Genomic DNA, 16,449 nt, shown 5'->3' with positions numbered 1-16,449 from the left:
CAGCTCATTGTACAAGGTAGCTGCCCCACGTGATCCACCCCGTCCCACCCATTCCCCGCGCCCATTGGCTGCATGGGCGGCAATTCTGCAGATCCCTGGAGAGTGATTGCCTATTTTGCTAATCAATCATCCAAAAGCCCGGAGCCGCTGCTTTCGAGATGGAAAGAGCGCTGCCGGCAGGGAGCAGTCGCTTGAATTCGAGGTTTCGAGCGAACAAATTAAAGGTACCGACGTAAGTGAAAGACGTTGTAATATTAACTACACTGAGAAACCAATTGTACCTATGCTCTCAAAAATACAGAAAATTGCTGGGAATACTCAGCAATCAATAAATAATCATCTGTAGGAAGAGGGACTGAGTTAATGTTTCAGGTTGAGGCACTTGGTCAGAACTGAAAAGGATGAAGCTTCGACGAGTGGAGAGGGAGAAGGTCTCTGAAAGGGTGACTTGTATAAACAAGGTAATCCGATCAACGAGTGAGTGGCATTAGTTAGAGAATAAGAACATAGGCAAAAGATTGTCGGAGTTGTGAAAATGCAGAAAGGAGCAACACACAAAATGCTGGAGGAACTCAACAGGTAAGGCATCATCTATGGAGAGGAATAAACAGTCGACATTTCGGGCCGAAAGGAGCCGGCCCCGAGAGAAGAACAGGAATGAAAAGAAAGCTGAGCTGACATTACGTATGGACGAATGACACAGACCAAGACGTGAAATAGCTTTCAGTACTGAATCCAGAAGTTTGCAATGTGCTGGGGGAGAAAATGAGGTGCTGTTCCCCAGTTTTGCGTGGGACCTCACTGACAGTACTGTACAGGAAGCCACGAGCCAATGGGTTAGAGAGAGATGGAAAATTAACACTGCAAGGCACAGAAACTCAAGGATGCGCCTGTGCTCTGAAAGCTATCCGCTCTCTCTCTCTCTCTTTGAACCTTTTGACTCGTGAACCAGTTGATTCATGTGCCATCGAAAGTGACAAAAAGTACTCAAAACAGATTAAGATTTGGAAATAAAAGGAAAAACTTAAAACCCTGGAAAAACATTTAGCAGAAATAGTCCAAGGCTGGTACAGTGTAAACTAACACAAAACCAAATTCTTAAGGAAGCTGGAAATCTGACAATGAAAGTCTCAGAAAATGCTGGCAATAGTCAGTTGGCCGGACAGCATCTGTGGGAGCAGAACAGGACCAACAGGATTTAAGGCTCATGTTATTTCAAAACGACATTCAATGATTGGGTCTGTAAATTTATTTATTTGTTTGTCTTCAGAGATACAGCGTGGAATAGGCCCTTCTGGCCCTTTGAGCTGTGCCACCCAGCACCCCCCAAATTAACCCTGACCTAATCACAGGACAATTTACAATGACCAATTAACTGATCGGTATGTCTTTGAACTGCAGAAGGAAACCGGAGCACCCAGAGGAAACCCACACACGGCCAAGGGGAGAATGTACAGTGCAGATTCCTTACTGAGGACGCCTGTATTGAACTCTGAACCGGAGTAGCTTCGGGGAATGCCCAAAGTTGTAATAGCGTAGCACTGATCACTTTGATCCCATGGATCCAGCCCATATTAGCCTAAAGATACTGCAGTCTTTCCTCTCCCCCGAATAAAACACCAGTTTAATTGTTGAAGGATGCCCTTAACATTCTGTGAATATAATTAACAATCCACTCCTAATCCTTCTCAGTGCAGTCAGAGTCCTTCCAGCTTGCTAGCCTGTACTTTCTTCCTTTAGTACAACCTTTGTCAAAAGATTTGTCATCCTTCAGCCCTGAACATCCTTGTAATCCGAACTTTAGCAAACTTCATCATATATGTAAATTAAAATCACTACTTTTTTTTTGTGTGCAAGCAGTATCACCACCCTGGAATTATTCTAACCCTTCTTACGATAGGTTAATCTTACTATGATTTATCCAGGCAGCAAGGTTACACTGAGTTTCCTGATCATTCCCAGGAAACCCTTCTGTTGCTGCTGACATAAAGAGTAAATTTAATTGGCACATAATCTTTCTGACCATGCAATATATTTTGCAATTGTGCACACTGAGACATTAATGCATTGCCTCTTCCTGAAATACAATAATCAAGATAAATCATTCATCTTCTTTATTTAACTATTTATATTTCAGTCACTTAAGATAAATTATAATTAATTTTGCACTCTGATTTGGCTTAATTTGTTTTAATTCTTACTCATACTTTTTCCATAAATCAACAATTGAAATACTGGGCAACTTACGCCCAAACAAAATTGTTATTATGGCTGTTCATTACGCACAGAAAATACCTTTGAAGTTTGAAGTTTATGCTGAATTAGCATTTATTAGCTTTTAAAATATTAATCTGGAAAGAGAAGAACACTGTATTTAATGTATCAATAGTCTTCATTGTGTAATATTATTTTCAAATAATTGTTGTTCTGATATCGTTTGAAAATTATTCTAAGAAGCAGGTATACATACATTCATACAGAGTAAGAAGCCAAATCCCCAATTTATCTGGCAAAAGTTGCTTTAGCTGAGATTCCACAGTAAATGTTGAAGTGAGTTCAGCTGAATGGGGCAGATGTAGCAGGAAGTCCATCATTATTCTCATTCTTGGTTGCTATACTTTTAACCCTGCTAAACATTCTGCATTTGTGCACTTTGGACAAAATCAGAATCACCAATATCTTGTAGATCTTCCAATAGGCATGATAAATAATAAGCACTTAATGAGGCATCCAATGCTAACATTGGCCAGACGCTTTAGAGCTTGCTGGGAAAAATGGAGGAATTATATTGAGGCACTATAGACAGCAACACAGCTTTGCTTGAATAAATAGTGGGATAAACTTATCCTCTGAATCAGAATCAGGTTTATTATCACTGCATATGTCATGACATTTGTTGTTTTGCTACAGCAATACATTGGAATACATACTAATAAAAAACTATAAATTACAATTTGAAATATATATATATAAAATTAAATAAGTAGTGCAAAAAGCATATTAAGGCAGTGTACTTCAATTCATTGTACATTCATAAATCTGATGGCGGAGGAGGGGAAGAAGCTGTTGAGTGTGACTTCAGGATTACAGACTCCACTATACACCCTCTCAACCTCTACACGAATATTCATCATCCAATGTCATTCAGCAACATCACCTGACCTTGTAGTTTTCAGTCACCAATTGACTTTGTAATAACCTCATTTGTCTTGTCATCAATGACAGAGCTTTCAGTCATTTTGACCCTACTTCATAGAAATTTTTATAGAAGTCCCCAAAACATCTTCTCCAAACCATTCTAGTTCTCTTCTAATCAAAACAACCTTTCTGTCCTAGCGTTCACTCATCTTTCATTACTTTTTTGCCATGATTTGAAAAGTGATGCTCCTTCATATTTCTATAGAAGAACTTGGGATATGATGTACAGTATATGTAAAAATACCTTATAAACACTAGATCCAATATTGATTTTGTTGAAATCTTTCCATCCATTCAGAAAATTACTTTCACCTGTTGAAGACATCTCACCATGTATATATTTGACAGTATTGTTGCATTATGTTCCTAAGTTAATCAAAATTGTCTTGGAAAAACAAAGATGAAATCTCACCCAAGTCAAATGCATTTCGGTTTGTGTGTCAAAATTTTTGTGAAGTTGATGATGGATTACTAATCTGTATACAAGAAAGATATAAATCAGGTGCAGTTTATTCAAAATGGAGTAGCAAGAATCTTAACCAAAAAAAAAGAAAATCTGAACACATTTCACCAGTTTGGCATCATTAACACCACGTTCAGGAACAGTTATTAGCTCTCAACCATTAGGCTCTTGAATGAAAAGGGATAACTTCATTCAACTTCATTTGCCCCAACATGGAAATGTTCCCACAACCTTTGGACCCACTTTCAAGGACTCTTCATCTCATGGCCTCGGCATTTATTGCTTACTTAATTATTATTATTTCTTTCTTTTTGTATTTAAACAGTTTGTTGTATTTTGCACACTGGTTGAATGCCCAAGTTGGTGCTGTCTTTCATTGATTCTATTATGTTTATTATCCTAATATGGATTTGAGTATGCCCGCAAGAAAATTAATCTCAGGGGTGTGTACGGTGATCATTTACTTTGAACTTTGAACATTACATTGGCTGCCTGTGAAATTTAGGATCAATTTCGTATGGCATCCGTTAGTGTCGCGAGATCATGGATCTGTGCCTTGAGAGTCTTCTCCAGGGCGCAGGCCTGGGCAAGGTTGTATGGAAGACCGGCTGTTGCCCATGCAGCAAGTCTCTCTCTCCATGTCACCGATGTTGTCCAAGGGAAGGGCAAGGGCCGATACAGCTTGGCACCAGTGTCATCGCAGGAGTTGCCAGAATGAGGTTGAAGGCAACGTTGGACGTGCCTTAGGGACTCCAGCTCCAGATTTGTCCTCAGGGTTTACTCCCAAAGCTTTTCCCAAGAGTGGGTATGGCCGCAATGCAGCGGAGGTTTAAAATCAGAGTTTTCCCTCTCTTAGATGGACTGCCTTCCCAGGCTGACGAGCTCCATCTACCCAAAGGATCGATTAGGATCAATTTGAAAATACTCTTAATTGTATATAATGCTCAGAATAATCTAGCTCCTCCATTATTTTTTGAGATGTCTATCCCTTACATCCTATTCATAATCTTAGACCCACAAATACTGGTTTGGTTAGTGTTCCTAGAGCCAAGCATGTAAGAACTGGTGATGCATGCCTTTTGCTCTTATGCACCAAGAATCTGGAATTCTCTGCCAACTGAGATATGCCAGGCTAGTACTGTGGAACATTTCAAACACTTCTAAAGACCTACTTTTTAAATTTGGCCTACTTCTAGGATTACTTACTGCCTATTGATATTGATTACATTTATATAATTTGGTATATTTGATTACATTTTATTCTACATAATGTTCATCTTTACTTGAGATTTTTAACTTTGTCTCGTATTTTTATGACTATGTTGATTTATCTTTACAATCTATGTAAAGTACTTTAAGCCTGCATCTTAATGTATGTAAGGTGCGATATAAATAAAGTTATTATTATTATTTTATTAGTGATACAACACGGAGTAGGCCCTTTGAGCCACAGCACCCCAGAAAACCCTGCAATCCTAATTAAACCTAACCTAATCATGAGACAATTTACATATGACAAACTAACTTTGGTCTGTGGGAGAAAACTGGAGGAGCCGGAGAAAACCCATGCAGTTCACAGAGAGGATGTGCAGACACGCCTTACAGACACGGCACCAGAATTGAACTTAAAACTCTGGAATGCTCTGAGCTATAATAGCATAGCACTAACCGCTACACTACCATGGTGCCCACCTGGGTGCAAAATAAAGATATGTTACAAAGCACCTTCAGTTTTTGTCTGTTATTTCAAGTATCAAATAATCTTCTGAATACTTACACCTATAAAGAAACCTGTGTTCTGTATCAAATGGCTTACATTTGAAGTACTTAAATATCTGATTATATTCATGTCATTGGGTTCTTCTGTAGGTTATATAATATTACACAAAAACATTTTGATGTATATTTTCATCTATCTTATATCCTGCTGATGTACTGGCAATGAAATGACTACACACACATGCAACTCACTTCACAAATACATCATCATAATTGAATAAATGGAACATCGTGGACAGTTGCCATCATCTGAAGTGATTCCAATAAGAAAGCTTTTAGACTTACAAACGTAATACTTTGCTCAATCCACATAGGCCCGAAGTATACATATCCACTGCTGTTTGTAGCCTCCTCTCCATAAATCAACGAACTTTCCTTCAGTCAGTAGTGCTGCTGCAGCCTCCGAGCTTCTGTGACCTAGTTTTAATCTTAAACTTGAAGTTTGCATGTTCTCTCTCTGGTTATCTGGGTTTCCTTCAGATCTTTAGTTTCTCCCCACAACCCAGTTTAACTGATACTGCAAATTACTCTTACTGTTGATGGGTGGTTGGAAAATCTAGATAGAATTGATGGCTTACAGGAGAATAAGTGAAGCCTTGATGGGATTTTGTGTTCACTATAACAATGAAGAAGGCTACATATAGATTGGCCAGAGTGGGAGTAGGCTGGAGGATTACAATGGCAAGAAGCTCAGGGTTGCTCTTGTGAACTGAACACAGCTGCTCTGCAAAGCGACCACTCAAACTGCACTTTGTTTCTCCAGTGCAGAGAAGACCATAACATGAACACTGAACTGGAAGAAATGCAAATTAATCATTGCTTCACCTAGAAGAACTGTTTGGGTTCTCATCACTTTGAAGGGAAGAGGTAAAAGGACAGTTGCATGAGAAAGTGCTCTAAGGTAGTATTTTGCGTTCCACAGTTGAAACGCAAAAGACCCTGAGGACTATCTTTGCTGAGTAATTAATCATTTGTTTTGTGATATTTGGGAAATTCAAGAGGTTTAGCAGCAAAGGACCAGCTATCTATTTTGACAAATTGCTATCCCAAATTGTGAACCTATGCAAAGCATTGTAAGCTCCTGTAGTTAAAATTTTCAACTTTCTCAGGGAAGGGATATTGCTGAGCAAATATGCTTATTCACATCAAGTATCAGATTGTTGATGGTAGTTAGAAAAATCCATTATTTTATAATTCTTCATTCTCTCTGAACTCTTCAAAGAAGGTAATTAAACACACTTTACACACCTAGGGAAGATGGGTGCTTATGTGAGAATGCTGTTCTTGGACTACGGTTCAGCATTCTAAGCCATAATTCCCTCCAGACTTGACAAGAAGCTCAGAGGACTTGGCCTTCACTCTGCCTTGTGCAACTGAATCCTGGAATTCCTGTCAGATCGCCGACAGGTGGTAAGAGTGGGCTCAGTCACCTCTGCCCCTCTGACCCTCAGCACAGGAGCCGCTCAGGACTGTGTCCTAGCTCCCCTTCTTTACTCTCTGTATACCCATGACTGTGTTGCCACCCACAGCTCCAATCTGCTAATTAAATTTGCTGATGATACTACATTGATTGGCCTTATCTCAAATAATAATCAGGCAGCCTACAGAGAAGAGGTCACCACCCTGACACAGTGGTGTCAAGAAAACAACCTCTCCCTCAATGTTGCAAAAACAAAGGAGCTGGTTGTGGACTACAGGAGGAATGGAGACAAGCTAACCCTAACGACATCAATGGATCTGTAATGGAGAGGGTGAACAGCTCTAAGTTCCTCATCATAAACATCACCGAGGATCTCACTTGGTCTGTACATACCGGCTGTGTGGTGAAAAAAGCACAACAGCACCTCTTTCACCTCAGATGGTTGAAAGAGTTTTGGATGACTCCCCAAAATGTAAGGACTTTCTACAGGAGCACAATTGAGATCATCCTGACTGGCTGCATCACTGCCAGGTATGGGAACTGCACTTCCCTCAATCACAGGATTCTGCGAAGAGTGGCGCATCTGTAGATGTGAACTTCCCACTATTCTGTACATTTACAGAGACAGGTGCATAAAAAGGGCCCGAAGGATCATTGGGGACCCGAGTCACCCCAACCACAAACTGTTCCAGCTACTACCTTCCAGGAAACAGTACTGAACCATTAAAGCCAGGACCAACCGGATCTGGGACAGCTTCTTCCACCAAGCCATCAGACTGATTAATGCAAGCTGATAGAGTTGTATTTCTATGCCATATTGACTGTCCTGTTGTACATACTATTTATTACAAATTACTATAAATTGCACATTGCTCATTCTGACGAAGATGGAACGCAAAGATTTTTACTCCTCACATATGTGAAGGATGTAAGAAATAAAGTCAATACAATTCAATTAGTTTTCAAATAACACAATATTTACTTTGTTGCCACGAACAAGATGTACTACATTGAGGAAGATGTCTTGACTGGAGTTGTCATTCACAGAAGTTCAGGGAGTCTTTCCTTTGGAAGAACTCAGCAAGTATACACAAGAATATACCCTGCAATATTAAACCTTGCGTCAATGAAACATTGCTATTTAAAAACATGAAGCTCATATAGAGAGATACTTTAAAAGAAGAGCAAGTAGTGGTCTCTCAGGGGAAGCATCTCTCAGAATACTCCCCAGTGTATTGGCTGTCTGGGACATTAGTACCTTTCTTTGTATATTCCCACAAATCTAAAATGAGGAAGAAAGAACCCTCAATTATTGAGTGCCTGTAGCAACCTCAGAGCATCCCAAAGGATAGTTTAATCAGTGAATTATTGTCCTCTTTGCAAAGTAAGAAATCAGATAATGAAATTGAGCAGAACACGATCCCTGTTGGTTGATGTGTAAATACTGCATTAAATTCCAGGGAGAATTCCCTGCTGTTTTCTCAGTGGCATGTGTTCCTTTACAAGGGAGAGGATGGAAAATGGCTTGAACATGTCAGACTAGAAAATTATCCAAAGAATACATTAGGAAATCAGCTAGAGCAATTATATCCATTTCAAACTTCTCTTGGAATTCTGAACAACATTTGTTCGTTAACCAACGGGGAGCTTGCTCTCCTGATTTTTCAGCAGGACTTCTGTATTACCTAGCCATTCTTTTTCTGGCATAAAACCATTCAAATTATACTAACAGTAGTGCTACACATAAAGTTTACCCAAAGTGAGATTTTCAGTGACAGTGATCTGAAAAAAACATTCTTTTTTAGTCAAAATAAGAACAATCTTACTTACCACATTTCCCCAGAAATCATACTGTTTACAAGGAAAATGCTCACAAACTGCATTCCTTTTTTCATTCTGAGATATGAGATTTTTTATGACCTCAAATACAGTTTAATAGGTGTTCCTGAATTGTTTTGTCAATGAGGTTAAGGTCAAAATCATTCTAAGTTAACAAGCCTCAGGAGCATCCCAGGCTGCTGCTCATCTCTCCCGTATCTCACAGTTCAATATTTGTTGTTGCATTATAGCTTCATATCTAAGGGCAGAAGACTTCACCTCATTTTCCTTAAGCTGGGAGAGCTGGCAAAATGAGTATAAACCCTTTCTCTTATTGCAATTCATAAACTGTGTTATATACTTTTACAGAAACAGCTTCTGTCAAGAACACCATCTGTATCCCTAGGTGCTTTCTCCTGCAGCCACTGTCCTTCCCTAGGAAGTCCATGTTCCTCTGAACCCCCCCCCCCCAAACACCCCCCCCCCCCCACAGGCAATATGCTAAAACCTCACTCCACACATTGATGAATGAAGTGCTAGAGCAAGTCTGACAGCATCTATAGAGGGGAATGAACAGTGGACTTTTGGATCAAGACCCTTCATCAGGACTCTGATGAAGTAAGATTACACTTACTGGAGGAATTCAGGAGGCCAAGCAGAATCTGTGCCAGAAAGTAGATGGTCAAAATTTCAGGTTGAGACCATTCGTTTGTACAGCCATTTTTCTCCAGAATCCAGCACACGCTCTTTAATGTCTCCCATGTAGAGCGTTGCTTGTCTTGTGACATATCCTTTGAAGAGTGAGTTTTACCACGGAGTAATATCAGGCAACTTAACAATTGTAAACCTCAGAAATGTCATCTCAGTCTTCATGTGACTTTCACAGAAAAGGATTTGTATAACTTACAACATGGTGTGTGTGGCAAAAGGAATGGCAGGGAGTAATTTCTGGGTCTATCTTAACAATAATCCCAATATTGTACAGGTTCCTTAGTCTGGTATCTCTCTGAAATTTCAATGAAAAGTATGTGCATAAAACTCCAGAGTGTGCCTTCCACCTATGACTCTCCCACTTAGAAGCATGAGTGATATTTGTGATCAAAGACTGTCTCTACAGAATACCAGATATACTTCTCAATCTTTCAAAGTGGTTATACCCATCTGTTGCTTTCTCAAACTTCATACTCCTGAACTTTTAAAAAACAAATAAAAAATAAAACTCTCCCAGTCAAGCACCAGTCAGCCATATATAACAATAAACTTTATAAGGGAGCCAACCCCACAACTTTCAGTAAGCACTGGAGATCATTGGCAGCCGGAAGTTCTGAGTTCAGAATCAGCATTAGAACGAGTTTTATTATCACTTACGTATGTTGTGAAATTGTTGTTTTGTGGCACCAGTACAGTGCAATACATAAAATTACTATAAGTTACAGTAAGAAATATTAACAGAGTAAAAAGACAGCAAAATAGTGAGATAGTCTTCATGTTTCATGGACTGCTTAAAGATCTGATGGTGGAGGAGAAGAAACTGTTACCAAAACATGAGTGTGCATCCTCAGCCTCCTGTACCTTCTCCTTGAGAGCAATAATAAGAAGAGACCATGTTCTAGATGGTGAGGGTCTTTAATGATGGATGCTACCTTCTTCAGGCGCTGCCTTTTGAAGATGTCCTTGATGGTGGAGAGGCTAGTGCTCATGTTGGAGATTGCTGAGTCTACAGTGCTCTGCAGTTATATATTTTTTCGATCCTGTACATTGCTGCATCCATACCAGGCAGTGATTTAAGCAGTCAGAATCTCTCCACAGTACATCTGCAGAAATTAGCTAGATTCTTTGGTGACATAACAAATCTCCTCAAACCCCCAATGAAGTGTAGCTGCTGATATGCCTTCTTCATGATTGCATCAATGTGTAGGGTATATGCTCTGAGATGTTGACACCCAGAATAGATCCTCTGAGAGGTTGATGCCCAAGAACTTTAACTGGGCCCTCTTTCCACTGCTGACCCCTCACTGAGTTTCAGAGCTATACTAAGAAAGTGAAATTGATGTTTGAGCAACTCTGATATAATGGTATTTGTTTAGTACAGAATCAGACAGTTATCATGGATAAAATCACAAAACCCTAAAGACAGCTGAGCCATACTTAAGAAAGAAAGTGGTTCTTTGTCAACGCTAACTGACTCAACCTAATACGAGTGCGAACAGAGCCACCTTTTGGTAGGGAAAACTATGACTACATAGATACTGAAAGGCCTGAAGACAAGTGATTCCTGAATGCAAAGAAATAAACTTTCAATTTAGGCACATTTCTAGCAGTCTGTAGCATTTTCACAAGTAATTCTTGAATAAAACTTAAAAAGTTGTTTCCCCCAATATTACCTTTTAGAGAACAATTAGCTTTAGAATTAGGGTTTTATTCAATACATTTTCCTTATGCTTTTATTTTATTGTTTGTCCGAACTCAAAGATTGTATAAATATTGTGAATTATTTAAGAAAGTGCATTTTATTTTCTCTTTTTGCCACTGGGTTGTAAGATGTCCTACTTTTGCTTCTAATAAATCTTCAATGACAACCCTTCCCATTTAAATAAGTGATTTTTTTTTGTTGATATAGAATCGCTTCATCAATATGAGATACTTCTGATATCCTGTCAGAGATGCTAACCCAAGAAGGGTAAAAGCATTCTGTTGCCACACCACTCTCTATAAATACCATATAGTTTCACATTTATTGCTGACAGTTTTAGGAGCCTTTCTCTTAATGTTATCAGTCTTTGCCACTGCCAACTTTGGCTGAGATTGATGGTGTTAAAGCTAGATATGATTCTTAATCTATTACTGGATAATAAATCCAAAGACCAGATCAGGCTCTCCTCAGATTATGAATATCTATTTTATAGTTCCCTGCCCATACCAGTGAGTTCCCTAAATATTATTAAATTAAAATGAATTTACTGGCTCTAGTGTATCATTTGAAAAAGGCTTCTATACACAAATTGCAACTAATTAGGAAAGCAACAGAAAGCTATTCTTTACTGCGAAGGAAATCAAATGCAAAAGTAGGGAGGTTTTGTTTCAGCTATGGGGGTCATGGGTGAGATCACTTCTGGAGTACTGTGTACCATATTGGTCTCCCTGGTTATGGAAAAATGTTAGTGCATTTGATGTATTTCAGAGAAGGTTTACTACATTAATCATCTGCAGTGGACAAGTTGTCTTATGAGCAATGATTAGGTGGGCTAAACTGGTACCTGCTGCAGTTTAAAAGAGTAGGAAGTGACTTAATTGAAACAGTTAAGTTCCTCAGGGATTTTGTCAATGTTGCAAGGGAGAAAATGTGGAAAATCCAGGCTAGAGGTCACTGTTGAAAAATAAGGAGCCATCAATTTAAGGCAGATATAAAGTACAATTTTCTTTTTCTCTGAAGGCAAGGCATATTCAGAAATCTCTAGCTCATAAAATAATAGAAGCAGAATATTTTAATGGCGGAAATAGATAGATACTGGGAAAGCAAAGGGGGCTGTTATTACAAGGAAATGACAGGGCCAAATTGAATTTACAGTTAAATTAAATGGCAGAGTTTTAATAAATGGCAGAAACTTAATGGTAGAATCTTATTATCAAGCAAAGCAAGCTTAATGGGACAAGTGACCTATTCCTGGTCCTAATTTGTATATTCATATGGCAGTTGCGTAACTTCAGTTTAGTTAATTAAGTAAATCTGGAATAAACTGCTATTAACTGGAAAAGCAGCCACTTAATGTAAAAGCAAAAACTGTTTACTAATGGCTTTTATAGAAGAAAGGCTGCAGTCTGGCAACCCAGTCTGGCCTGTGACTCCAGACGAATAGCAATAGGAAAGGACAAATGTTTAGTGGTGATATAAAATACTCTTTAAAAACTGCAGGTCAGACTGGGCATGTCCTTTCTCAGAAGAAAGGGAAGAAAAGGAGGGAGAAAACAAAACAATCAAGCTGAGCCAGTGTCACAGAAGGATGACTGATACAGACAGAGAAATCAATGTAGCAAATTTCAGAATTCAATATTGAGCTCAGAAGGCTGAAACATGTCCACTTGAAAGATGGAGTGTTGACCTCTGTTGAAATAGTGCAGACCACAGACTGATAGATTCCAATGGGAATAAAAGGGGCAGGCATTATGAAACTCAGTGTTGTCCTTGCAGACTGAACGTAAGTGTTATACAAAGCAATCACAAATCTGCATTTGGTTTGGGAACACATTGGGAACACCAAAGTAGATTGGAAGAGGTATATGTTCTGGATAGTAGGAGGAGGTTGAAGGACAAGCATTGCATCTCCTTTGGTTGCAAAGGAAAATGCCTTAAAATAGTGGCTGGAGGGTAGGAAAGAGTGGATCTGTGAGTCATAATGGGAATCATCCCTGTGAAAAGAGGAAGCTGTGTCTGGTGGTGGTATCTTTTTGAGTGTGGTATAAATTGTAGTGAATAGTGAAAGGAAAGCCATAATGCAAGAAGCAGGAAGACATTTTAGAGGCACTTGTACAGAAAGTCTCATTATTAGGATATACAGTATGTAATGGAGATGGAGTAACTAGGAAAATGGAGTGGAGTTCGTAGAGGAAACAGGGTGGGAAGAAGAGTAGTCAAGACACCTGTTGGAGTCAATAAGCTTGTAATGGATGCTAATAGCCAGTCTACCTCCTGAGGTGGAGACAAAGAAATCCAGAAAAGGAAGAGTCAGAGATTGACCATGTTAAGGGGAGGGCCTCATGGAAATTTTCACCAAAATTAAAGAAATTTGTTGAAGTCACAGGAGGTGCAACCATGCAGTCATTGAATTGGATAATGAGTTGAGGGAGTAAGGCCAGGGAGAGACTGCTCTATATATCTCATAAAAATGGATATAGCTTATGTGAGTCTCGTAGATATATCTTTGACCCGGAGAGAGTGGATGGAGTAGAAGAAAAAGTCGTGGATGTTCATTAAGGCAAATGAATATGCTAGTGGTGGGAACTGGATGGGCCTCTGCTGAAGTAAGAAGCTTAGAGCCTTCGGACCATTTTGATATGGGATTAAAATGTAAAGATAAGTCAGTTCCACCAGGGAATTAGAACTGGTCAAAATAATGAGGGTCATCACAAGTGCCACAGATGTAATGTGAAGAGATTAGAGTAGGGACAAAAGAATTGTAACCAGGTGGGAAGAAATAAGCTTGATGGGGCCACAGCTGGCTGAAACAAGAAGTCTACGAGAATAGCTATGCTTCAATACTTTGATGAAAATTGTTGAGAAAGAGGTTACACATTGGAGGTGGCTTGTAATGGGATCACTAACTATCTGGAAAAACACGTTGATTTTGGGTTTCAGGTCATGTTCCAGAGAAAAGTGCAAGTGTTGCAGAGCTGGATTCATTCTCCACAAAGTAGGGATGAGTCCGCCGTACACCAACACCCGAAACTAGAGAAGGTAAGGAAAGAAGGTTCAGATAGTCTGCAGGTAGAATTATTCATTCTATGTTTCATCACAAGCATGTGATAGGCTCCGGGGTGTTCCTGCTGTGAATAAAACGCTATATGAAATGAAGTTAGTTACTGGTGATTTCACAGGACCTCAATCTCGTCACGCACGTACGATCTAATTGCCTTCAGAGCCTGTGCCTGTGAATCATGGTCGTGAGTCGTAATTACGTCACACGCCCGGTTGCCATGGATACGCGGGGCGCTTGGTTGTGGACACGGACAGAGGCTGGAGGCGGTGAATGGAGCCGGAATCGCTGCGGCCCAGCCCGATGGGCAGTGAGGCTGAGGCAGCGTTCTCGTCCAGCGGCTCAAGCTCCCTTGGGGAAATGGTTGATTTAGGTGGTCGGGGGCTGGAGCAGGTGCCTGAACACGTTCTCGAAAGGACTGGCTTGGAGGTAAGGCCGCTGAAACCCACCACCCCGAGGCAGGTGAACGGGTGCCTGCATCTGGCGGGCGAGGATCAACCCTGCTGAAGTTCGGGCTCCGAGCTTTCCTCGTTCAGTCCCACTTGTTGAATTTTAAATATTCGGCGTGTCACTGGAAAGAGAAACAATCGTGCTCTTAAACATCTTGCTCGTTAAAGCAATGTAGCCTGGGAAAAAGCTGTTTTGTCAATAAGTTAACCGACTTTGTGGAATTATAGGCAACCTGGTTCCTGGTCCAAAAATTGGATAGTCGTGTTTATATCGTACCCAAGTTGGTTTCAAATTGTTGCTTCTTCGTCATTGTTTTATGAAGACTCTTTCGTAAGCCATCAAATAGAGTTTTATGAACTTTTTTTAGAAAAAATAATAAATGTTATTTGGACGAACATTATTACTGCCTGTCTGGGCAACTATTTATCTGTCAAATGGCATCATCAAGAAAATTATCTGGTCATTAGTCCAGTCCTCTGTGGTAATTACAATGCACAAATTGACTTTCATATTTTCTACCTGCCAACAATGAATGTATTTCAGTAATATTTAATTGACTGTAAAGAGTTTTGAGACAATTGAGTTATTGAAAGTTTCACTCAAGTATTTTTCTTAGCATTTCTTGTCATACATAGTTGTTGACTGATTTATTTTCCCCCAATAGTATTTATATCTGGAAGGAAATTCTATATCTGAACTTTCTGAAGACTTCTTTCATCGATTACCAAATCTTATCTGGTTGGATTTACGAAACAATAAGCTCACAAGCCTTCCTCTTTCAATTGGGGATCACAGGTTTGCTAATTATTTTTCTGTTTTGTTATGTGTGCCCTTGTACTTATTTTCTTTTGTACCATTACTAGCATTCAAGCAAAGGCATGCAGCATGCATTGGAAAATTTGAAAACATTGTCCGTTTAGTTTCCTCACATGGGTATCGTGAGGCAATACCCTCAAAATGCTGGATCAACTCAGTAGGTCAGATTGGGCAGCATCTATGGAGGGAAATGAACGTTCAATATTTCAGGCCAAGATCCTTACCAGGACTGCAAAGGAAGAGGGCAGAAGAGAGATGGGAGGGTCATGGGAAGGGAAGGAGCACAAGCTAGCAGGAGATAAGTTAATTCATATGAGGGGGTGAGGATAGCAGAAGGGTGGGGAAGGGGGTTAAGAAAAGGAATGGTGTAAGAAGCTAAAAGGTAATAGGTGGAAGCGGCAAAGGGTCGAAAAGGGAATCTGATAGTAGAGGAGCGAACACCGTGGAATGAAGGGATAGAAGTAGGGAACTAGAGGGAGGAAGATAAAGGTGATGGTCAGGTGATGAGAACATCATTCAGTGCTTGCCTAAATAATATCTAGGTTTTGTTGTATGAAGGCATGGACCATCTCATTTGTTGAGGTGTTCTGAATGGAATTGGACAATGTACTAAGACATTGCTCTGAGAAGCTTTTACACTGATGTCTTGGGGCTGTGATTATTGACTTCAAACAATCATATCAATTTCCTTTTTGCAACATAAAACTCCAACCACTGGAGTGTTTTGCCTTTTACACCCATTGATTTCATTTTTGGGTATCCAGGGGATCTTGATGTGTCAGGGCTCCTTGATATCACACTTGATCAAATGCTGCATTGTAGGATGGTCACTTTTACTCAGCTCATTGTTTGGAATTTAATTCTCTGGTCTATTTTTCTATCAAAACTGATTTAACATCTACACTGGAGTGGCCTTGGCAAAACCTCAACTGGGCATCGATAAATTAGTTATTAGTAAGTTTGTGTAGCTTACTAATGACAATTTATGACTGAATAGGTTGTCAATTAGCTAGTTTATTTTTGTCCTAAATTGA

At 39.7% G+C, this 16,449-nt stretch overlaps 1 protein-coding gene across 7 annotated transcripts in view; it reads left to right on the top strand.

Moving 5' to 3' along the window:
• The first annotated feature begins 14,384 nt into the window (after positions 1 to 14,384).
• The window catches only part of LOC140715401 (leucine-rich repeat-containing protein 27-like), an 88,595-nt gene continuing 86,530 nt past the window's right edge, over positions 14,385 to 16,449 (top strand). For all 7 annotated transcript variants that reach the window (XR_012096126.1, XR_012096127.1, XR_012096122.1 and 4 more), the window contains exons 1-2: positions 14,385 to 14,578; positions 15,264 to 15,394. Coding sequence is in view for 1 of the 7 variants with exons in the window: in XM_073027532.1 (XP_072883633.1) it covers positions 14,423 to 14,578; positions 15,264 to 15,394 (287 nt within the window). In the remaining 6 variants the exon portion in view is untranslated. The remainder of the gene's footprint in view (positions 14,579 to 15,263; positions 15,395 to 16,449) is intronic.

The sequence above is a fragment of the Hemitrygon akajei genome, chromosome 23, assembly GCF_048418815.1.
Source record: "Hemitrygon akajei chromosome 23, sHemAka1.3, whole genome shotgun sequence".
NCBI classification, from domain to species: Eukaryota; Metazoa; Chordata; class Chondrichthyes; order Myliobatiformes; family Dasyatidae; genus Hemitrygon; species Hemitrygon akajei.
This window is presented reverse-complemented; position numbering and strand designations above follow the sequence as displayed.